The sequence below is a fragment of the Danio rerio genome, chromosome 11, assembly GCF_049306965.1.
Source record: "Danio rerio strain Tuebingen ecotype United States chromosome 11, GRCz12tu, whole genome shotgun sequence".
NCBI lineage: Eukaryota > Metazoa > Chordata > Actinopteri > Cypriniformes > Danionidae > Danio > Danio rerio.
In genome coordinates, this window is record NC_133186.1 from 38,733,460 (window position 1) to 38,751,572 (window position 18,113).

The 18,113-nt window shown below is 34.7% G+C and overlaps 2 protein-coding genes across 4 annotated transcripts in view; both read right to left on the minus strand.

The window, feature by feature from the left end:
• Positions 1 to 2,434, minus strand: part of sort1a (sortilin 1a) — a 57,405-nt gene extending 54,971 nt beyond the window's left edge. For 2 of the 3 annotated variants that reach the window (XM_005172902.6, XM_073915684.1), the window contains exon 1: positions 2,044 to 2,434. In XM_005172902.6, the coding sequence (XP_005172959.2) occupies positions 2,044 to 2,301 (258 nt within the window). In that variant the 5' untranslated portion in view covers positions 2,302 to 2,434. 3 annotated transcript variants of the gene reach the window in all.
• Positions 2,435 to 4,416: 1,982 nt separating this feature from the next.
• Positions 4,417 to 14,070, minus strand: psma5 (proteasome 20S subunit alpha 5). The gene is given in 10 exon segments (NM_205708.1): positions 4,417 to 4,766; positions 4,867 to 4,953; positions 7,103 to 7,205; positions 7,954 to 8,012; positions 8,483 to 8,590; positions 8,672 to 8,739; positions 9,124 to 9,250; positions 13,028 to 13,094; positions 13,394 to 13,436; positions 14,013 to 14,070. Coding segments are annotated over 9 exon segments (726 nt in total). The 5' UTR covers positions 13,423 to 13,436; positions 14,013 to 14,070; the 3' UTR covers positions 4,417 to 4,688.
• Between the last annotated feature and the right edge of the window lie 4,043 nt (positions 14,071 to 18,113).

The window sequence follows — 18,113 nt, forward strand, 5'->3', positions numbered from 1 at the left end:
ACATGTGGCTTATCGCTTACCGATAATCCCTGCACACAGCGAGAGGTCATGGCGAATGCTGGTAAAATGTAATTGATGTGCTTGAGGGCGAGAGTTAGATAAGAGAGACATGGAGAGAGGCTGTGTGTTTACTGACTTCTTAAGGGCTGGTAATCAGTCATGGGCCACAGTAATGAATGAGTCTGACTGGATCTGGTTAAGCAGAATCACCTGACAGTGTGGCGTCTCCACATTAATGGAGGAGAAACTGAACACAGACACATCATGAGGATAAATGCATTTGTTCTTTTGGCATAAAGATGAAATCTGTGGAATGCCTTAAAGGAACATCAAACAAAAAAAAATCTACAGTCTACCGTGGTATAATGTGATGTAAAACAGCTGGAAAACGGTGCACACATTGTTTTGTATTGGAGTTTTGTATGCAAAGACCACTATAAAATTGGAAAATGTTTAAATTCCATTGGAGTCATAAATGGCTGGAGTGCCAATGTTCTGTGGCGTTTGGAAAACAACTGGAAAAATAACATGTACTCGCTGAGAAAGGTGATGTCGGTGTATTATTAGGTAATCTCAGAGTTGAGGCCAGTGTATGATCTAATTTTTGTGAATTATGGTTCTCAGAAAGTAGAAAGAACTTCCAAAGAAGTATAAAAATTCAACTTTTTGAAGAAAGATGGAAAGAAAGTATACTTTTTATGAAGCTTGACTTAAGAAACTTACAAAACAAGAGAGATATCAAGTCAAAACAGAACAAGAAAAACTATGGATATATATTAGGGCTGCACTATATATCATTTCAGCATCGATATCGCAATGAGTGAATCTGAAATAGTCACATCAGTGGATCTCAAGAGATCTCAGGTTAAACTATTTGGACACAAGACATTATAACGTGCTTTAACAATTCGATTAGATTCAATTGATTTGGGCTTATATGTTTATAAATAAAAGAAAAAGTATAGAAATTACATAACATTGAAGACAAATATATAAATTATATATTTATTAAAAGAAGACATTGTTATTTTACATTTGATTATTCAATTTCTATATCTCTATACTGTTAGACTCCACCAACAACCATAAAGTGTTGTTTACTTTGTTCTATTGTTTTCACCTGTGCTTTAAATTATATTACTTTGTGTAGTTTTGTATAATTTTGCATATTTTATGCAGATGCACTCCCCTACAATCAATGTAAAATTGTGAGTTTTTTTTTTCAAAATAGTCATCTTGTGAAATTATATTCATACAACAATATATTGCAAGAAAACAAAATATCGCAATGCCAGTTTTTTCCAATATCGTGCAGCCCTAATATATATATATATATATATATATATATATATATATATATATATATATATATATATATATATATATATATATATATATATATTTAAATATATATATATATATATATATAAATATATATATATATATATATATATATATATATATATATATATATATATATATATTTAAATATATATATATATAAATATATATATATATATATATATATATATATATTTATATATATATATATATATATATATATATATATATATATATATATATATATATATATATATGTATATATATATATATATATATATATATATATATGTGTGTGTGTGTGTGTGTGTGTGTGTGTGTGTAGTAGTAGTAGTTTGGGGCTGAACTGTCCATTAAAATTGTTTATTTTAATATGACATAACTTTTTTAAACAAATAACTTTTTACATACTTTTACATACGCATGTTAGTCGGTGTCTTCTGTAAATCTTGGTAGTAATACATGATACTAACGTTACTCATAAAATAATATTAAAACTGCAGCCTATTGCACTTGCATTGTTGTTAGCTATAATCAAAAAAGGACAGAAACATAATATCACAAAATAAAAACTAATAATTAAACTAATAAGTTTTCACCAGAAAATTTACAAAGTTTAACTTTTACCCCTAAAATATATCATACAAAATTTACCTTTAAATAATATCGTGGGTATAACGAGAAAGAAATGTTTCGACCTACCGTGTGAGTGTCGTTTTGTAATGTAGATTGATAGCCGTGCAATGATTCACATTGATTTTGTGCGGATTCTTCACTTCTTTTCATCTTGCCATGGTCCGGTTGCTGTAAATCTCTCAAACTGAGCAGATTTCGTGATTTGTGACTCTTTAGAAACATGGTTTGTTCACTCCTCCAGGAGCTGCTGGGTCTCTCTTCAAAGTCCATGCAAAGAGCCACTGAGATTAATAACACCAAAACACAGCACAACACGGTGCTCATGGTTCCCGTTTAATGTGCACAAAAAAATCTTCTGCTTAAATATCCATTTATAGCAGGTTTGCTGGTAATCGAACAGACCGTGCAGTGTTTACACCCTGACGCATGTCTGTAGAGTAGCCGCTGTTCCACTGCTAAACTCACGGATTGTTCAAGATTAGGACGCAACCGTCCGTTTGACACGCCCATTTTCATGAATATTAACGTTGTCGCGCTGAAGATGCTTGGTAACCTTTTGAATGGCGGCGAGTTCGCTAATGAATATGAATTAGGCTCTGACGTTATCCAATAAAAATGCTTGGTCGTCAATATTAATTAGGCAACATCGAAGTTACTCGGACATTAAACAATGAGTAAGGCCAGCCGAGCATTCAACGTTGTAGAACTGGGTTAACCACGCCTTCCGTTCATCAACACTAAAGCAGGGTTCCACACAATTCCTTCTTGTTGTCCAAACACAAATAAATTAAGTTAACCAGTGTCATTAATTTAAGTGAATTAAACATAAAACAATTAAATTGTCCCAGAAACCCTTAGGAATTGTGTTGTTTCAACTCATTTTAAATAAGTAGTTTGAACAAGCAAAAAGTCATTTAATGTGTGGTGTTTTAACTATTTACTTCTCTTATTTCAGCATCATCATTAAATTACTCATGCCTGTGATTAATTATTACACCTTATATCATCATAGCCCTCAAAATGAAAATATCTTTATAGAAACTTATGAGAAATTTATGTACTATAGCATATATTATTTAGCTTGTTTTAAATACAATTAATTTAGAAAATGTTGCATATTAAACATCAAATAAATGAACATTACGTTGCAGTAGGGATTGAATGATAACTAGTTTCAAGGTTTACTGCGGTTTGGAAAAGTCAAGGTTTTAAAAATTAATGTTTATAATTATTTTAACACCATTTTGTGGTCAAAATTATTAGCCCCTTTAAGCTATTTTTTTAAACCAGTTAAGCCTTTAAATGTCACTTTAATCTGTATTGAAGTGTCTTGAAAAATATCTAGTAAAATATTATGCGCTGCCATCATGGCAAAGATAAAACAAATCAGTTATTAGAAATGAGTTATTAAAACTATTATGTTTAGAAATGTGCTGAAAAAATCTCTCTATTAAACAGAAAATGGGGAAAAAAATATACAGGGGGCCTAATAATTCTGACTTCAACTGTAATTGCTTATTGACCGGGCAAGAGCCTTGGGCTCAGTTATCTCTGAGTACCTCCCGGGAAAGCATGCCAAACCTGCTGTTAATGCCAAGCATATCCAAGTAGGAACTCTTGAATACCTGCTTAAAAAGTTTTAGGACCTACAACACAATATTTCAGCGAATTGAGGAGTTTTTATGGCCTAAAATTTTGCTTTTGAAATTTAAGACATTTTAAGACCCTGCACACGCCCTGTTTTTTCCTATAGACATTTAAAAAGAACTTATATTGGAGCAGAAATCACAATACCATGATATTTTTTATGAATGGTTATCATACAGTCAGAATCTTGTACCGGCCCATGTCTACATGGCAGTAAAGCATAAATAAATAAAATATTAAATACATACTATTTTATAGAAGAATATATATTTCTATTTTGCTAAACATACAAATTCATTGGAGTTCATACCACCTCAAATGCGTGGCATTTAGGCATGGGTCAGTATAAGATTCTGCTGGTATGATGACCTTGAATAAAAATATCGCGGTTTCACAGTATTGAGATCACTGCTATACACCAGATGCTTTATAAATGTCTGGGTAAAAACAAGAACTTTTTCCCCTTTGAACACAGGATATTTTATTTTAAGAAATATTTCAAATGAATCATTGACTTCTGCGGCCTTCATTAGTTTAAAATGGCATCTTTGGATATCTTTTCTGTTAAAGATACTGCCGTCCTAAAAAAAACTGAAAACAAAATGTAAAAACTTTGGCAGAATATTTTGGCAAGTTTAAAACCTTGACTTTTCCAAACCGCGGTATACCTTGAAAATGGTTATCGACACATAACAAGTGACATTACATATATATCTTTATAATTAAATTAGCTTTTATTTTTATCAGCCTATAAGTGAGATACTCAGAGGAAAAAGAATTATTGAAACACCATTTTCAACAACAGTTTATTAACGCAGTGATTGGTAACAAAAAGAACCCCCCAGTTATTTCAATGACAATATCTGCTGTCCTGTGCTTGTACAGAACTATAGAAATTTTGGGACTGACAGAAGGAAAAAGAAAAGTATAAAGATTCGATTCCCGTCTGAACAGGCAAACCCTACAATGCAGTCAGAGTATTATGTATCCATTCTGCTGTGTGATGATTCACACAAAAATTACACTGGACTTTTCATATTGAACATCTGTTATGCTTAGCACGTTTAGATATCCTTGATGACATCCTCCAGCTCTTCTTTTGTGTACATGTGAAAGGTTTTGCCCGGCTCTACTGTGGCAAGCTGCAGGGAAAGAGAAGAAAACAGTCATGACTTAGAAATATGTTTAAATTAAATTATATTTCATATGACCAACACCATGTGATCGCTTGAGCATTGTTACCTCAATATTGGTGGCATTGAGTTTCTCCTCCATCACTTGTTTCAGGATAGTGAGAGAAGACTTAATGGCATCCTTTAACGTCATAGACTGGAAAAGACAAAGACGTTTGTTTAGCGGGAGGAAAAAGCAACATCCATAGTGTAACTTGTGGAATTTTGCTTGGAAGCAATTAGATTTATGAAGAAGCCTTTTGGACAGTGCGTCCTGCTTATTAGATTTTAGGGTCACATGGGCAAGGTTACACTAGTAGAGGCATGACATACTGGAATGGGGAGATGGGTGGGGTGGATTTAAAAAAAGGACTCTTATTTTCTGAGCACAGGGCTCCAATTTGATCTGTAGGGTTCTCTCGGGAGAAACACTTTGCTCTGTGAAAATACCATCCGGAAATAACCTAGCTGTGACATTGGGGATCTGATGGATTTCATTTAATATGCATATGTTTGATATGCAGTACAGAAACAAACACAAACTAATATAAAATATATAAGCTAGAAGTGGGGCCAGGGAAAATGTGGATATTGTTTGCTATTATATTTTTCTGCTATTATTAAATAAAAAATTGTGGACTTGGGCAGAAAAACTTTGAGAGTATAGTAACTAAAAGCTCAACACATTAAATAATACAAAATACTTTTAACTTTAATTTAAACGTTGTAATACAGATACAACTAGAACAACTAGTTTGGTAGACAAAGTACAACTTAAATTGTACATAAATCATACAAATTTGCATATTATATAATAATATTACTGTAATTAATATAAAAACTAAATTTTGTAGTAGGGCATTATAGTGACAGTTGGTAGCACGATCGCCTCACAGCAAGAAGGTCGCTGGTTCGAGCCCCGGTTGGGTCAGTTGGCATCTATGTGTGGAGTTTGCATGTTTCTCCCCGTGTTCACGTGAGTTTCCTCCGGGTGCTCCGGTTTTCCCCACATGCGCTATAGGTGAATTAGGTAAGCTAAATTGCCTGTAGTGTATGTGTGTGAATGAGTGTTTATGGGTGTTTCCAAGCAATGGGTTGCGGCTGGAATGACAGTATGACAGATTGCTGGCCACGATGACAGTAGATAATATTTCACTAGATATTTATCAAGACACTTCTTATTAGCTTAAAGTGACATTTAAAGGCTTAATTAGGTTAATTAGGTTAACTAGGCATGTTAGGGTAAGTAGGCGAGTTATTGTATACCAATGGTTTGTTCTGTAGACTAAAGAAATTGCTTAAAAGGGCTAATAATATATGTATATGAGCAATATTACATGAGTAGCAGTGCGATATGGCTGTATATCAGCACTGGTGGGGGCACTAATGCACTCGCCCTGCGGCCTCGTGTCATCGCACGTCTTCCACCAGTGCCGATATACAGACATATCGCACTACTACGAGTGTGATATTGCGTTTATACAACAGTTTGACGGCATAATTGTGTATATAAAAACAAAATCAAACACGGAGAGTTTCAAAAACACTTTTGTATGTGGAACTACTTTCTTCCACATTTGATTAAAATCATAAGCTGACAGTTAAACAGTTGAGCAAGCATCTTTTAAACTTTAGATCTGTAGTGTCTGCTTTTTGCTGGCTGTATGTGGGCGGAGTAATACACAAAGGGTAAAGAGGCTGTAGGAGTTCTGATATTGCAGAATATCGCACGGCTATCAGCCAATCAGATTTGAGAACCAGAACAACATTACATTTATACAACAGTTTTGTCTGTCAGATCTGTCTGGTTCTCAAATCTGATTGGCTGATAGCCGTGCGATATCCTGCAATATCAGAACTCCTACAGCCTCTATACCCTTTGTGTATTACTCCGCCCACATACAACCAGCAAAAAGCAGGCACTAGAGATCTAAATTTTAAAAGATGCACGCTCAACTGTTTAACTGTCAGCTTATGATTAGAATCCGGGAAAAAAAGTAGTTCCTCATGCAAAAGGGTTTTTTAGACTATCCATGTTTGATTTTGTTTTTATATACACAATAATGCCGTCAAACTGTTGTATAAACGCAATATCACACTCGTAGCAGTGCGATATAGCTGTATATCGGCACTGCCGATATACAGCCATATCGCACTGCTACGAGTGTGATATTGCTCATATATATATATATATATAAAAAATAAAAAAAATAAAAAATGTGGGAGTATATAGCCAAAATGAGATCAAAAATTGATGATGACCTGCAGATAAAAGACCAAGATGTTTATAAGCAGTTGGTATTTACCTTGTGGTAAACCTCTTGAAGAGAGCTCTGAGCGCCTTCAGATGCTGAGCCGATTGCTCTCGCGTCACACTGGACAAAAGTGCCTGAAGGATCCATGTGGTATCTGTGTATATAAAAAGGTTGGTGTGATTTATAAACACTTCACAATGTAATCAAGTCTTTATGAATAAATAAAATATATATGAACAAAATCACCAGGTTAGCTGTTCCTTTATATATAATATATATATATATATATATATAATATATATATATATATATATATATATATATATATATATATGTTTCACACATTACATTAAGGGCGTTTTCAAACTTGTGCAAATGAACTTTCCAAAAAATGGATTTCGATCTGTATTTATGCAGGTCACATGCAACTGGTGTAATTGTTTTGTGTAATTATTTTTTGATGCATCTCAATAGTGATGTGAATGATTAGATGCTTAAAAACTATTTTTATATATATTTTAATATAAATAAACTTTGCTATATAAAATAAATAAATAAATAAAATATTGTATGAATCAATATTTATCTTACATATGAAAACTTTTCTACAGAAAAACATGCATAATACATACAACTTTTTTTTAAAGAAAGCATGTATGTGCTCCAGATGTTTTGATTTTTTTTTTTTTACTGAAAGAACATTTTAAAAATGCACGATGTACACAAGCTTGATGTGAAAATGCCTTTACAACATGCAATATACATATTTATTAATTCACAAACTCAAATATATTAAATTACACTAAAACACTTAACAACTGGCATTTTACTGTAATTGTGACCCTTTTTGAAAACTCTTATATCCTCTTTATAAACAATATTTAAAACAAATGACTACTTACAGCTGAGGTCCTTTCTCATCCACACCTCCGAAAAGCAATGCGACACCAAAAGGACGGCTCTAAAGACAAAAAAAGTGCATATTTATTATCAAAACACAAGAAGAGCACTGAAGTGCGGAAGTCCTAAGAGGCCATGCATTCAAATATTTTTTCTCTCGTTTTCTCAAGATCACGACTTGATTGATTATCTAGTGATTTCAACATTTCAGCAAAGCAAACTTAAAATGAAACAAAAACATTCTTCAGAATCTAATTCAAACATGCAACAACTTTTTGCGCCGACTAGAACCTACACTCTAAAATGGGAATATATATTCATATACATGCAAATAATCATGAATGTACGATAATCATGAGCGCGATGCAATTGGCTTTTCTGAACGCCCTTAACGTGTGTTGTACGAATGTGCGTCTGCATCTCTCTTGGTTTGCAGGGCCATGATCACGAGAAAATTAGATAAATATTATCTGAATGCATGGCCTCTGAGCACTTATGTACTGAAGAAAACTTAACCCAAACATGTCTTACCATAGCGCCGGGGTCAGCATCCTCCTCTCCAAACTGCAGAGCAAGATTAGAAACGGCTTGTGTTACGCTCTCCACAGTCATCGTCTCATTGTAGGTAAACCAATGGTTCTGCAAAAACACACAGAGGTTTACAACATCATAATAAACATTTGAAGTAACCTTGTACTTAAGTGACAGACTTTCACCAACCTGTGTTTCTACTCTTGCTTTGTCAATAAGAGTTTTGGCATCAGCTATCAAGCCACTCATGGCACAGCCTATATTGAGAATGAAACATGATTATTAATATTTCACTACAATTATCCACAATTGCTGTGTCCATCCAAAGATGCAAATTAAATTTATGCACAAAACTGCAATATTGCATAAAAGACATGCAAATAATGCAGCATTTCCATCCAATAAGAACAAAATCGCCACTTCCTGATTAACTGGTACCACATACCAAGTTTTTTTTTCTTAACGAATAAAAAGTTTATCCTACTCAATTATTCGCGTATGTTTTTTATGCACATTTTTAAAACTTATGTGCATCATGGCGTTTCCATTTACTGATATTCTATGTACATATCCAAACTGCGCATAAAAATAGGTGGATGGAAACATAGCTAATGACAATGTTATTTCAGCCTCTGTCTCACCAATGTGAGAGTCGATCTCTACAATCTTTTCAATGCTGCTGGGCTCCATCAGAGGAGAGGTTATTCTCTTCTCCACAGCAAGACAAACTCCCTCTGATGTCTGAATGCCAATGGCTGTGGACCCCAACTGGAAAAACACACAAAGCAAAGAGAATTACATTCAATATTTACCATGAGAAAGGTTACATACTATAATCAGCTGATAATAAGCATTAGATATCATAAAAGGCTAGAAATTTCAACGATTTTGGTCGCATATGTGCCCAAAATTTGATCTCATAATATATTTGGGAGCATTTGTACGACTGCATATAATGTTTGTTGTGGGACCAGATTTGTTTTTTCTAAAAACGGCTGAATCGCTCTTCCCTGCTGCGTAGATCTTATATTGGTTCATATTAGCTGTTAATCACTCATGTCCTTCCGCTTTCAGATGACCAGCGGCCTCATGCATGAAGACTTGCGTTGAATTCATTACTAAAACATTTAAAGTGCGTAAAACCCCTCCCTGCTTCCTAATAAATATGGCAATGATTCCACTTTGGCAAAACCAAGTGAAAAAGTAATGGCAAAAGCAAGCAAAAAGAGAAACTTTGAACAGAATGTGAATTGGAGGTGCTCCTTTCGGAGGTAGACCGGAGAAAAACAGTGTTATTTGCAAGTTTGACAGAAGAAAAAAAATAGAGTGGGAGAGTTTGCCTGACTTGGTTAACGCAGTGGGGTCTGAACATCGCATTGTGAGTGAATTAAAAAGGAATGGTCCGATGTAAAGGTGTAAAATTTTGTAGTGTCCATTTAGGCACACCTCGTTGGAATGGACTAGTTGAGTGATTGGCTTTTGACAAAGAAGGTATTGTGCGGGTGGTCATCACAAGAATCGTTCTCTACCCCGCTTATATATTGAGTCGGCTGACTTGACAGCTTTTTTTCACAAACACAGAAAAATGTAAGTCAGCACATAACACTATAAAATGTGCAGTTTTCCTGAGCGTGCAAGTGTATAGTGCAAAATAGTGCAAAAAGTATATTTCCTACTGCAATGCTTCATGTTTGTTTGATGCAAACCATATTTATTTTCCAAAATGTAACAGTAAGACTTTTTATAGTGGATGACCCTCATTCAAGCGCATTCAAGGCAGCATGATTACGAGAAATAGGGGTGACAAAATTAATTGTTTCTTCGGTGCACCGCGATGCAGACGCTGACAATTCGGTAACGTTTCAGTAATAATCATAACTGGTTATTATGTACTGACGTTATTTACCTCATTTGCGCTCTGTCGCGAGGGAGGTGAGTGCCGGTATTTACACTCCTAACAGTCCTGGCGCCAACTATGCACAATTTCACTCCATGTGTGTGATTTCTGTACAGTCTTTCATTGAAATTTACTGCAGAAGCCCCTATTTCTCTGCGATTGAGGGAATGAAAGAACTCCATTTCTCTCTCTCTCTCTCTCACTGTGGCCCATTTCATCTGCTTTTCCTCCCCTCTCTTTTTCTCTCAGCTGTATGCATATATATGAATAAGTTTCCGAATAAAACGCAGGAGCCGTCGGTAACTCTGGTGTAATTTTACCAGGAGTGGGCGGTCTCACAATATCACTCCCGAGCGAGCGAGCAAGCGCGCGTGGCGTGTGTTTGTTTGCTGCTGTCTATGTTTGTTTATGTGTGTGAATGAAAGACAGTGTGGTGCTGTGTCCGTGTGTGTGTGTGTTTATACAGACAGCTTGTTAAAGCCACCCCCCAAAATACAACACTGTGTATGGAAAGCATCGTCACTGCACCGAGATATCGAATTGAACCGAATCAATGGCATGATAATCGTAACCGAACCGTGAGACCAGGGGCCTGTTTCAGAAAGGAGGTTAACTGAAAACTCAGAGTATTTTAACCCTGAAATGAGAGAAACTCTGGGTTTTCCGTTTCAAAATGGCAGGTTTGTTAAACTCGAGAAAGCAGGGTAAGTCAAGCCTGTTTCTGAAAGAGAGGTAACTTTAACTCAGAGTCAGTTACTGTGGTAACTTACTCTGTGAATCTAACCTGGTCAGAAGCAGGTTTTATTCTCTAAACTCAGAGTTTCTGTCGGTCTCCTCCCCTTTTTTAAAGATGAAGCGGTATTTCTCGCCTTAGCCTTACGTTTCCACCCACCTATTTTTATGCTTATTTTGGATACGTGCATAAAAACGATTGATAAAAACGTCATGATGCACATAATTTTTTAAAATATGCATAAAAAACGCGCATAACTGAGTAGGATAAACTTTTATTTGATAGAAAATTTGCGCATAAACGACGATGGAAACACTTTTACTGAACAAATTACAGCATGTACATTAAAAAAAAAGATCATGATCATATGATAATGAAAATGTGTGTAAATGAACAACCCAGCAGGCTGAGCACACTGTAACATGTCTTAAATATTGTTTTAGTCATTCTAAAATGCCTTAACTGTTTCAGTATTAGTGTATATTATTAATTACCTCCGAGCGTCTGGTGCGTGTCAAGAGTCTCCGCGTCTCATGGCTTCAGACGCCCCCACGTGTTTATTGTGTTTCAGCGTTGTCTTCTGACATCGAGGCGCAAGTACATTAATTAGGCTAAATAAAGAATTAATTGACTCAGCTTCTTCTACCACAGTAAATTCTGCTTTTACTGTTGATATTTGGTGCCAGTTTAATCAGGAAGTGACGATTTTTTTTCTCTTTGACTCGTTGGATGGAATTTTATTCGGATCTTTTATGCAATATTCCAGTTTTGCACATACATTTATGTAATATATTTGGATGGAAACATAGCTATTGCCTACATTTTAGTCACACACAGAAGAACTGTACGAGAATGGCTTATCCTTTTTTTTTATAAATAATTAAATTAAATTCACCTTCGATATGCACTGTAACTAGATTAATGGGATTATTATTCTTTCTAAAAATAATTTTTAGTACTGCTTACCTTCTAAATGTTATATTAACCTATATCACTTGATCAATAAAAAGGCAGACACACAAGTGCACTGTTAAATCATTTAAAACTAATAAATGTATAAAAAAAAGTTCAGAAAAAAATATATAAACGTCACAAATTACATTACTTATTTTATTATACTTAAATATTTAAGTTCTTAAAAAGTGAAATTAGGCATTAACTTGAGCAGCTGTTTTCCACGCTAACTGTCTCTTCTTCACTGATGGCTGCTTCTTTTCAAATATATAAGCTCATATTTGCTATAACTTTGCATGAGAACATCAAGTTCAGCCGGAGAAAGAAATGGTGATCTCTTTTATAAGATATTGCCATAGTCACTCGTAATGTCTGCGCTCCATTGATAATGCCTTTTTAAAGTCACGGTGTGCGCGCTTAACTCTGAGTTGGTCTACTCGAAGTTGATTGACCCAACTCAGATCAGCTGTTCTGAAACCGAAAACTCTGAGTTTTTAATCTCTCGGTAAATCAACTCAGAGTTCAAGTTTAAACTCTGAGTTGTTTGAACCTCCTTACTGAAACAGGCCCCAGTATAGGTTCACACCTCTAATAAGAAATGTAATTTATTGTTACTATTATTGTATTATTGTCCTCATCGACATCATTAATATTTTATAATTTTTAGACATTCATTTTGGAATTATTGCGCAAATATCAATAAATCATTACAGAATCAGTTAGTTATAATTTATACGAGTTGCTTATGATTTTTGTTAGTCCCGATCGATGTTGTTTTTAAAAACAATAAATTCATTATTATACAATTTGCAGTGGGGCTCCTAAATTTTTTCTGGTTCTCCTACATTTTTTAATATGGGAGCACTGGTGCTACCAAGTAAAAAGGTTAATTTCGAGCCCTGTCATATTGGCACCTATTACAACTTATTATAGTAACGTTAGTTAGTAAATCTTGGCTCACCTTGATGGCTTCAATGGCATATTCAACCTGAAAAAGCCTTCCTTCTGGTGAGAAAGTGTTTACTCCTCTGAGAATGGAAACAGAAATGTTAATATGATATAAACCCTATATTTACAATGTCATTCACTCTTTGTAATTACTTAAATAGTTAATCCAGTGAGTATTTTATTTGGCAAAACAAAACTGAAAGTGAAAGTTCTAAGACAGGATAGTTGAAAACATGCTGTGGATTTCTTTTATTTCTTCAATAGATGTGTCTAAATATAATTGTAAATGAGCAATAGCTTACGAAACAACATGAAACAAGTGAATGAAAGACATTCAAAGCAGTTAAATTACACGGCACAAATATCATTGATATCTCACCTGTCATATTCTGATCTTGTCAGGAACATGTTGAAACGCAAATCTATGTAAAAACAAAGAGAAGTGTTAAATGAGATCTGGATTAGCCAACTTCAAATGTAGTGAAGTAGCATAAAGCACAACAGCTCGCTTGCTTGCTATGTAGTAGCGCGATGTTGGCATTGGAGTTCATATCCAATCAGAGAGCGACTCCGGTTCCACTGATTGGACAGTTTTGAGATAAAAGGCGGGACTAAGAATCAACTGTCATTTTGATTGGCCGAAGCACCCTTCAATCAATGACAAGGCATGTTTCATTTCAACCAAGTCATTCATATGTAAGATATTTCCAAACATATTTACGTTAATTTATGTACTTTTAAAAACGCATAAAGTCCTCAATAATCAGTTTGGACTTTTAAAAATAATTTTGTTCTTTATTATGATACAAACCATGTGGGAACATATACACATGAGCATCTGCCGTTAGCAAACCGGTTTACTACTCAATAAACAGCACAGGGGCCGCTAAAATAACTTTACATTATAACCTGTATTATTTTAAAATGCTTTTGCCTCCAAAGCTGCAATTTACTGCAGTAAAGCACAGCATAATAGAAGTATGTTGTGAATTTCTTACCTTCTGCAGTGGAGGGTGAGTTTGCTAGTTTCAACAGTACAGGAAGTGTTCATTCATCCCCGCTCGACAAAAAACACTGCAAGTCAACTTTGGGTTCCTACCCCACTGAATTCATCAGCAGTGTACTACAGGACACTGGCTATGGTTGCTCGTCACGGTTTATTGTGACATATGGCGATCGCTACTTGTAGTCTTTTGTTCGAGATGCATTTTTAAACTACTCAATTATTAATCGCCACAGTCTGTTTTTTCTTTATTCATATTTATATTTATATTCGTCTTTCAGTAGGGTACATGCACAGCTACTGTTTCTTTCCATGCGGATAAACATCAGGTGAACGGTTAATGTGACTTTTTCAATTTTATATGGTTCCTTTTACAGCATTGATGTTGTAATGTAATTAAAATATAATCATTTAAATAGATTTTGGCGTTCATTTAGTTCAGGGGTGGCCAACCCTGTTCCTGGAGAGCCACCTTCCTGCAGATTTCAGTTGCTACCCATAGCAAACACATCTGAACCAATTAATTAGGACCTGAACACCACATGATAATTACAGGCAGGTGTGTTTGATATGGGTTGCAACTGAAATCTGCAGGAAGGTGGCTCTCCAGGAACAGGGTTGCCCACCCCTGATTTAGTTGCTCAAGTGTAAAATGAGATGAACAGCCGTTTGCACGCACGCACCCATCATGGTGAGCAGGCTAGCACAGAAACTCCATTGACTATAATGGAGTAAAATAAATTCATATTTTCAAGACATGCATAGCTGCCAACTTTCACGCATTTGGCGTGAGAGTCACGCAACTGACAATATTCTCACGCTCTCACGCCACACATCCATTTTCTCACGCTGAAAAATCTCTGTGAATTATATTTTTAGCTTTAATAAAGACGGTTTTAAAGACTTTTTTCATTATATAAAGATGTTATTCTCTATGTGCAACTGAATCAAGACTGGTGAAAGCCATGTAAACAATAACAAACTGACGCATGCGCACAGATGACATGCCCGCACACCTCTCGATGCTCGCATTCCCTTTCCGGGTATGAATCCCAGTTGTAAACGTTCATGTAAAAAAAATATGCGCTGCTCACACGCCACTTATGCTTTGTGTTTTGCCAAGAAACGCACCCCTGCGGTAAAATGCACCCCTTTCATAGACTTTCATTAGGACTCTCTGTCTTCTGTAAGGCAAGGGTTTACTGTGTTATTAAAAAGATTGTATCAATTTCAGTTAATAGATGCATATTTCAGAGGGGGTGCATTTAATGGCAGGGCTAACAGCCTTTTATGTAGGCTACAGGTGTCAGCCTGCAATGAGTTTTTAAAGTCTGAAGTTTAAACAATATCATGATCTTATTTTGACTCATGGCTCCTAATAGATTATTATTTTTTTGTATAAAGCAGAAAGAAGGGAGTTTAGACCGCATTCGTTCACTGATTTTCTTTTCGGTCTCTTTATTAATCTGGGGTCGCCACAGTGGAATGAACCGCCAACTTATCCAGCATATGTTTTACGCAGCGTATGCCTTTCCAGCAGCAACCCATCACTGGGAAACATCCATACACTCCTATTCACACACATACACTAGGGACAATTTGGAGTTTAGACTTAATAAACCTTATTCTCTGCCATAAGTCAGGTCTAAGACAACACACAACAGACAATTCTATAAATCATACTTTTTGTGTTGTTTACAATTGTCTATAGAATTTCATTCTAATGAAATTAATATATTTATGCAAAAAAAATTCTTAAATTATCTTAGCATATCACTTTAGTCTTTACATTGTTTTCCAGTTACATTTAGAATTTATTATTTTATTTTATTAGAATATAATAATAATTTCATAATAATAATATTAATAATACTTTTATTAATAATAAATATTTGATAAAAAAAACATAATTTTTATAGATTTATAAATAAATGGGGGTGTGGTTTGGTGTGGGCAGGGCTTGTTGGCATAGGGCAAGCTAAAGCCAAAAGTTGGCATCCCTGAAGACATGGCATGGGAAAATGTCATATAATGCAGTGCTTCTTGTACATTCTGAGATCCATTTTATATCTTCCATGCAGTGAAGATCGTTGATTTTTTTAGGAAAACAGACCTTAAACGTGCTGATTTTGTAACGGCGTATAGTTCACCGGTAGTGTTCGACCCAGGTTACTGCAAAATTACAAGTCCTTCTGCATATACCCTATCCCTTTATTGACGTTATAAACAAGCTCAAATAAATACAAACATAATACATTTTTGTCAAATTTCAAATATGAGACGTCACATTTTGGTGTTTGCATCAAAATAACAAATTTACTTCATGATTCATATAACTTTTATAAATATAAGCTGCCAGTCATTGTAACAGATATATTTATGCAAAATGAAACAACATACCTAATCTGACCTGCTTAAAGTATTAATGAAATATATAATTAAATTATGAAAAATTAATTAAACTAAATAAAATCTTATGTTATCATATTAGTGTAATATTGTAAATGATCATAAATTTCTTGTTAAAAACTAGTTTTGTTTTGATGCTTTTTGACCCATATTACAAAGCATATGCAATTATTACATTAATTAAATTAACTCAAGCGAGACCAATCAATAGAATAATAAACTAATGGATAATTAAATAAATATTAAATAAATAATATCATTGGGTGAGCTAAATTGTCTGTAGTGTATGTGTGTGAATGAAAGTGTATGGGTGCTTCCCAGTGATGGGTTGCAGATGGACGGGCATCCGCTGCTTGAAGTATATGCTGGATAAGTTGGAGGTTCATTCTGCTGTGGTGACACCAGATTTATAAAATGACTAAACTGAAAAGAAAATGAATTAATTAATTAATTTATTTGTAAAAACAAGTTTGAAAAAGTTTAGTATGCTTTATTTGTTTTGATGCTTACAACCTTTTTTTATATTTGACCCATATTATGAAGCATATAAAATGATTACATAAATTACATAAACTCAAGGGGGATTAATCAATAGAATAATAAAATAAAGGGTTATTATACTGGCAAAAAAATATTATATGTTATAATTATATCATTCTGTTATTGTTTAGGCTCTTAATAACATATAGGGAACATGGTCAGATTTTACAACGACAGTTTTATATGTATAGAAAGCATCATATGAACATTTTAAACAATGTAATACATTATTTAATAAAAAAATGTGTCTTAAATATATCAATATATATTTATATTACCCATTTACTGATAACCATACTAATAACAATTAGGAAACATGGGCAAATCTTACAATGTTACTTTTATATGTATAACGAGCATCATACGAACATTTGAAAGTGAATTATTTAATAAAAAAGTGTGTCTTGAATATATCAATATATACACTCACCGGCCACTTTATTAGGTACATCTGTCTAACTGCTTGTTTCTATTTAGCCACATGGCAGCAATTCAATGCATTTAGGCATGTAGACTTGGTCAAGACGATCAGTTGCAGTTCGAAGCATCAGAATAGGGAAGAAAGGTGATTTAAGTGACTTTAAATGGGGCATTGTTGTTGGTGATAGTGGGGCTGGTCTAAGTATTTCAGAAACAGCTGATCTACTGGGATTTTCATGCACAACCATCTCTAGGGTTTACAGAGAATGGTCCGAAAAAGAGAAAATATCCAGTGTGCGGCAGTTCTGTGGGTGCAAATGCCTTGTTGATCCCAGAGGTCAGAGGAGAATGTCCAGACTGGTTCCAGCTGAAAGAAACATATAACAGTAACTCAAATAACCACTGTTACAGCCAAGGTAAGCAGAAGAGCATCTCTGAATGCACAACATGTCCAACCCTAAGACAGAAGAGCTACATAAGCAGAAGACCACACCGGGTGCCACTCCTGTCAGCTAAGAACAGGAAACTGAGGGTACAATTCGCATTGTTAAATTCGCAAAACGGGGGATTTGCATTATGGACGTGCAGCCAACAAATCTGCAGCAACTGTGTGATGCTATCATGTCAATATGGACCAAAATCTCTGAGGAATATGTTTGTTGAATCTTTGCCACAAAGAATTAAGGCAGTTCTGAAGGGTCCAGCTCGGTACTAGTAAGGTACCTAA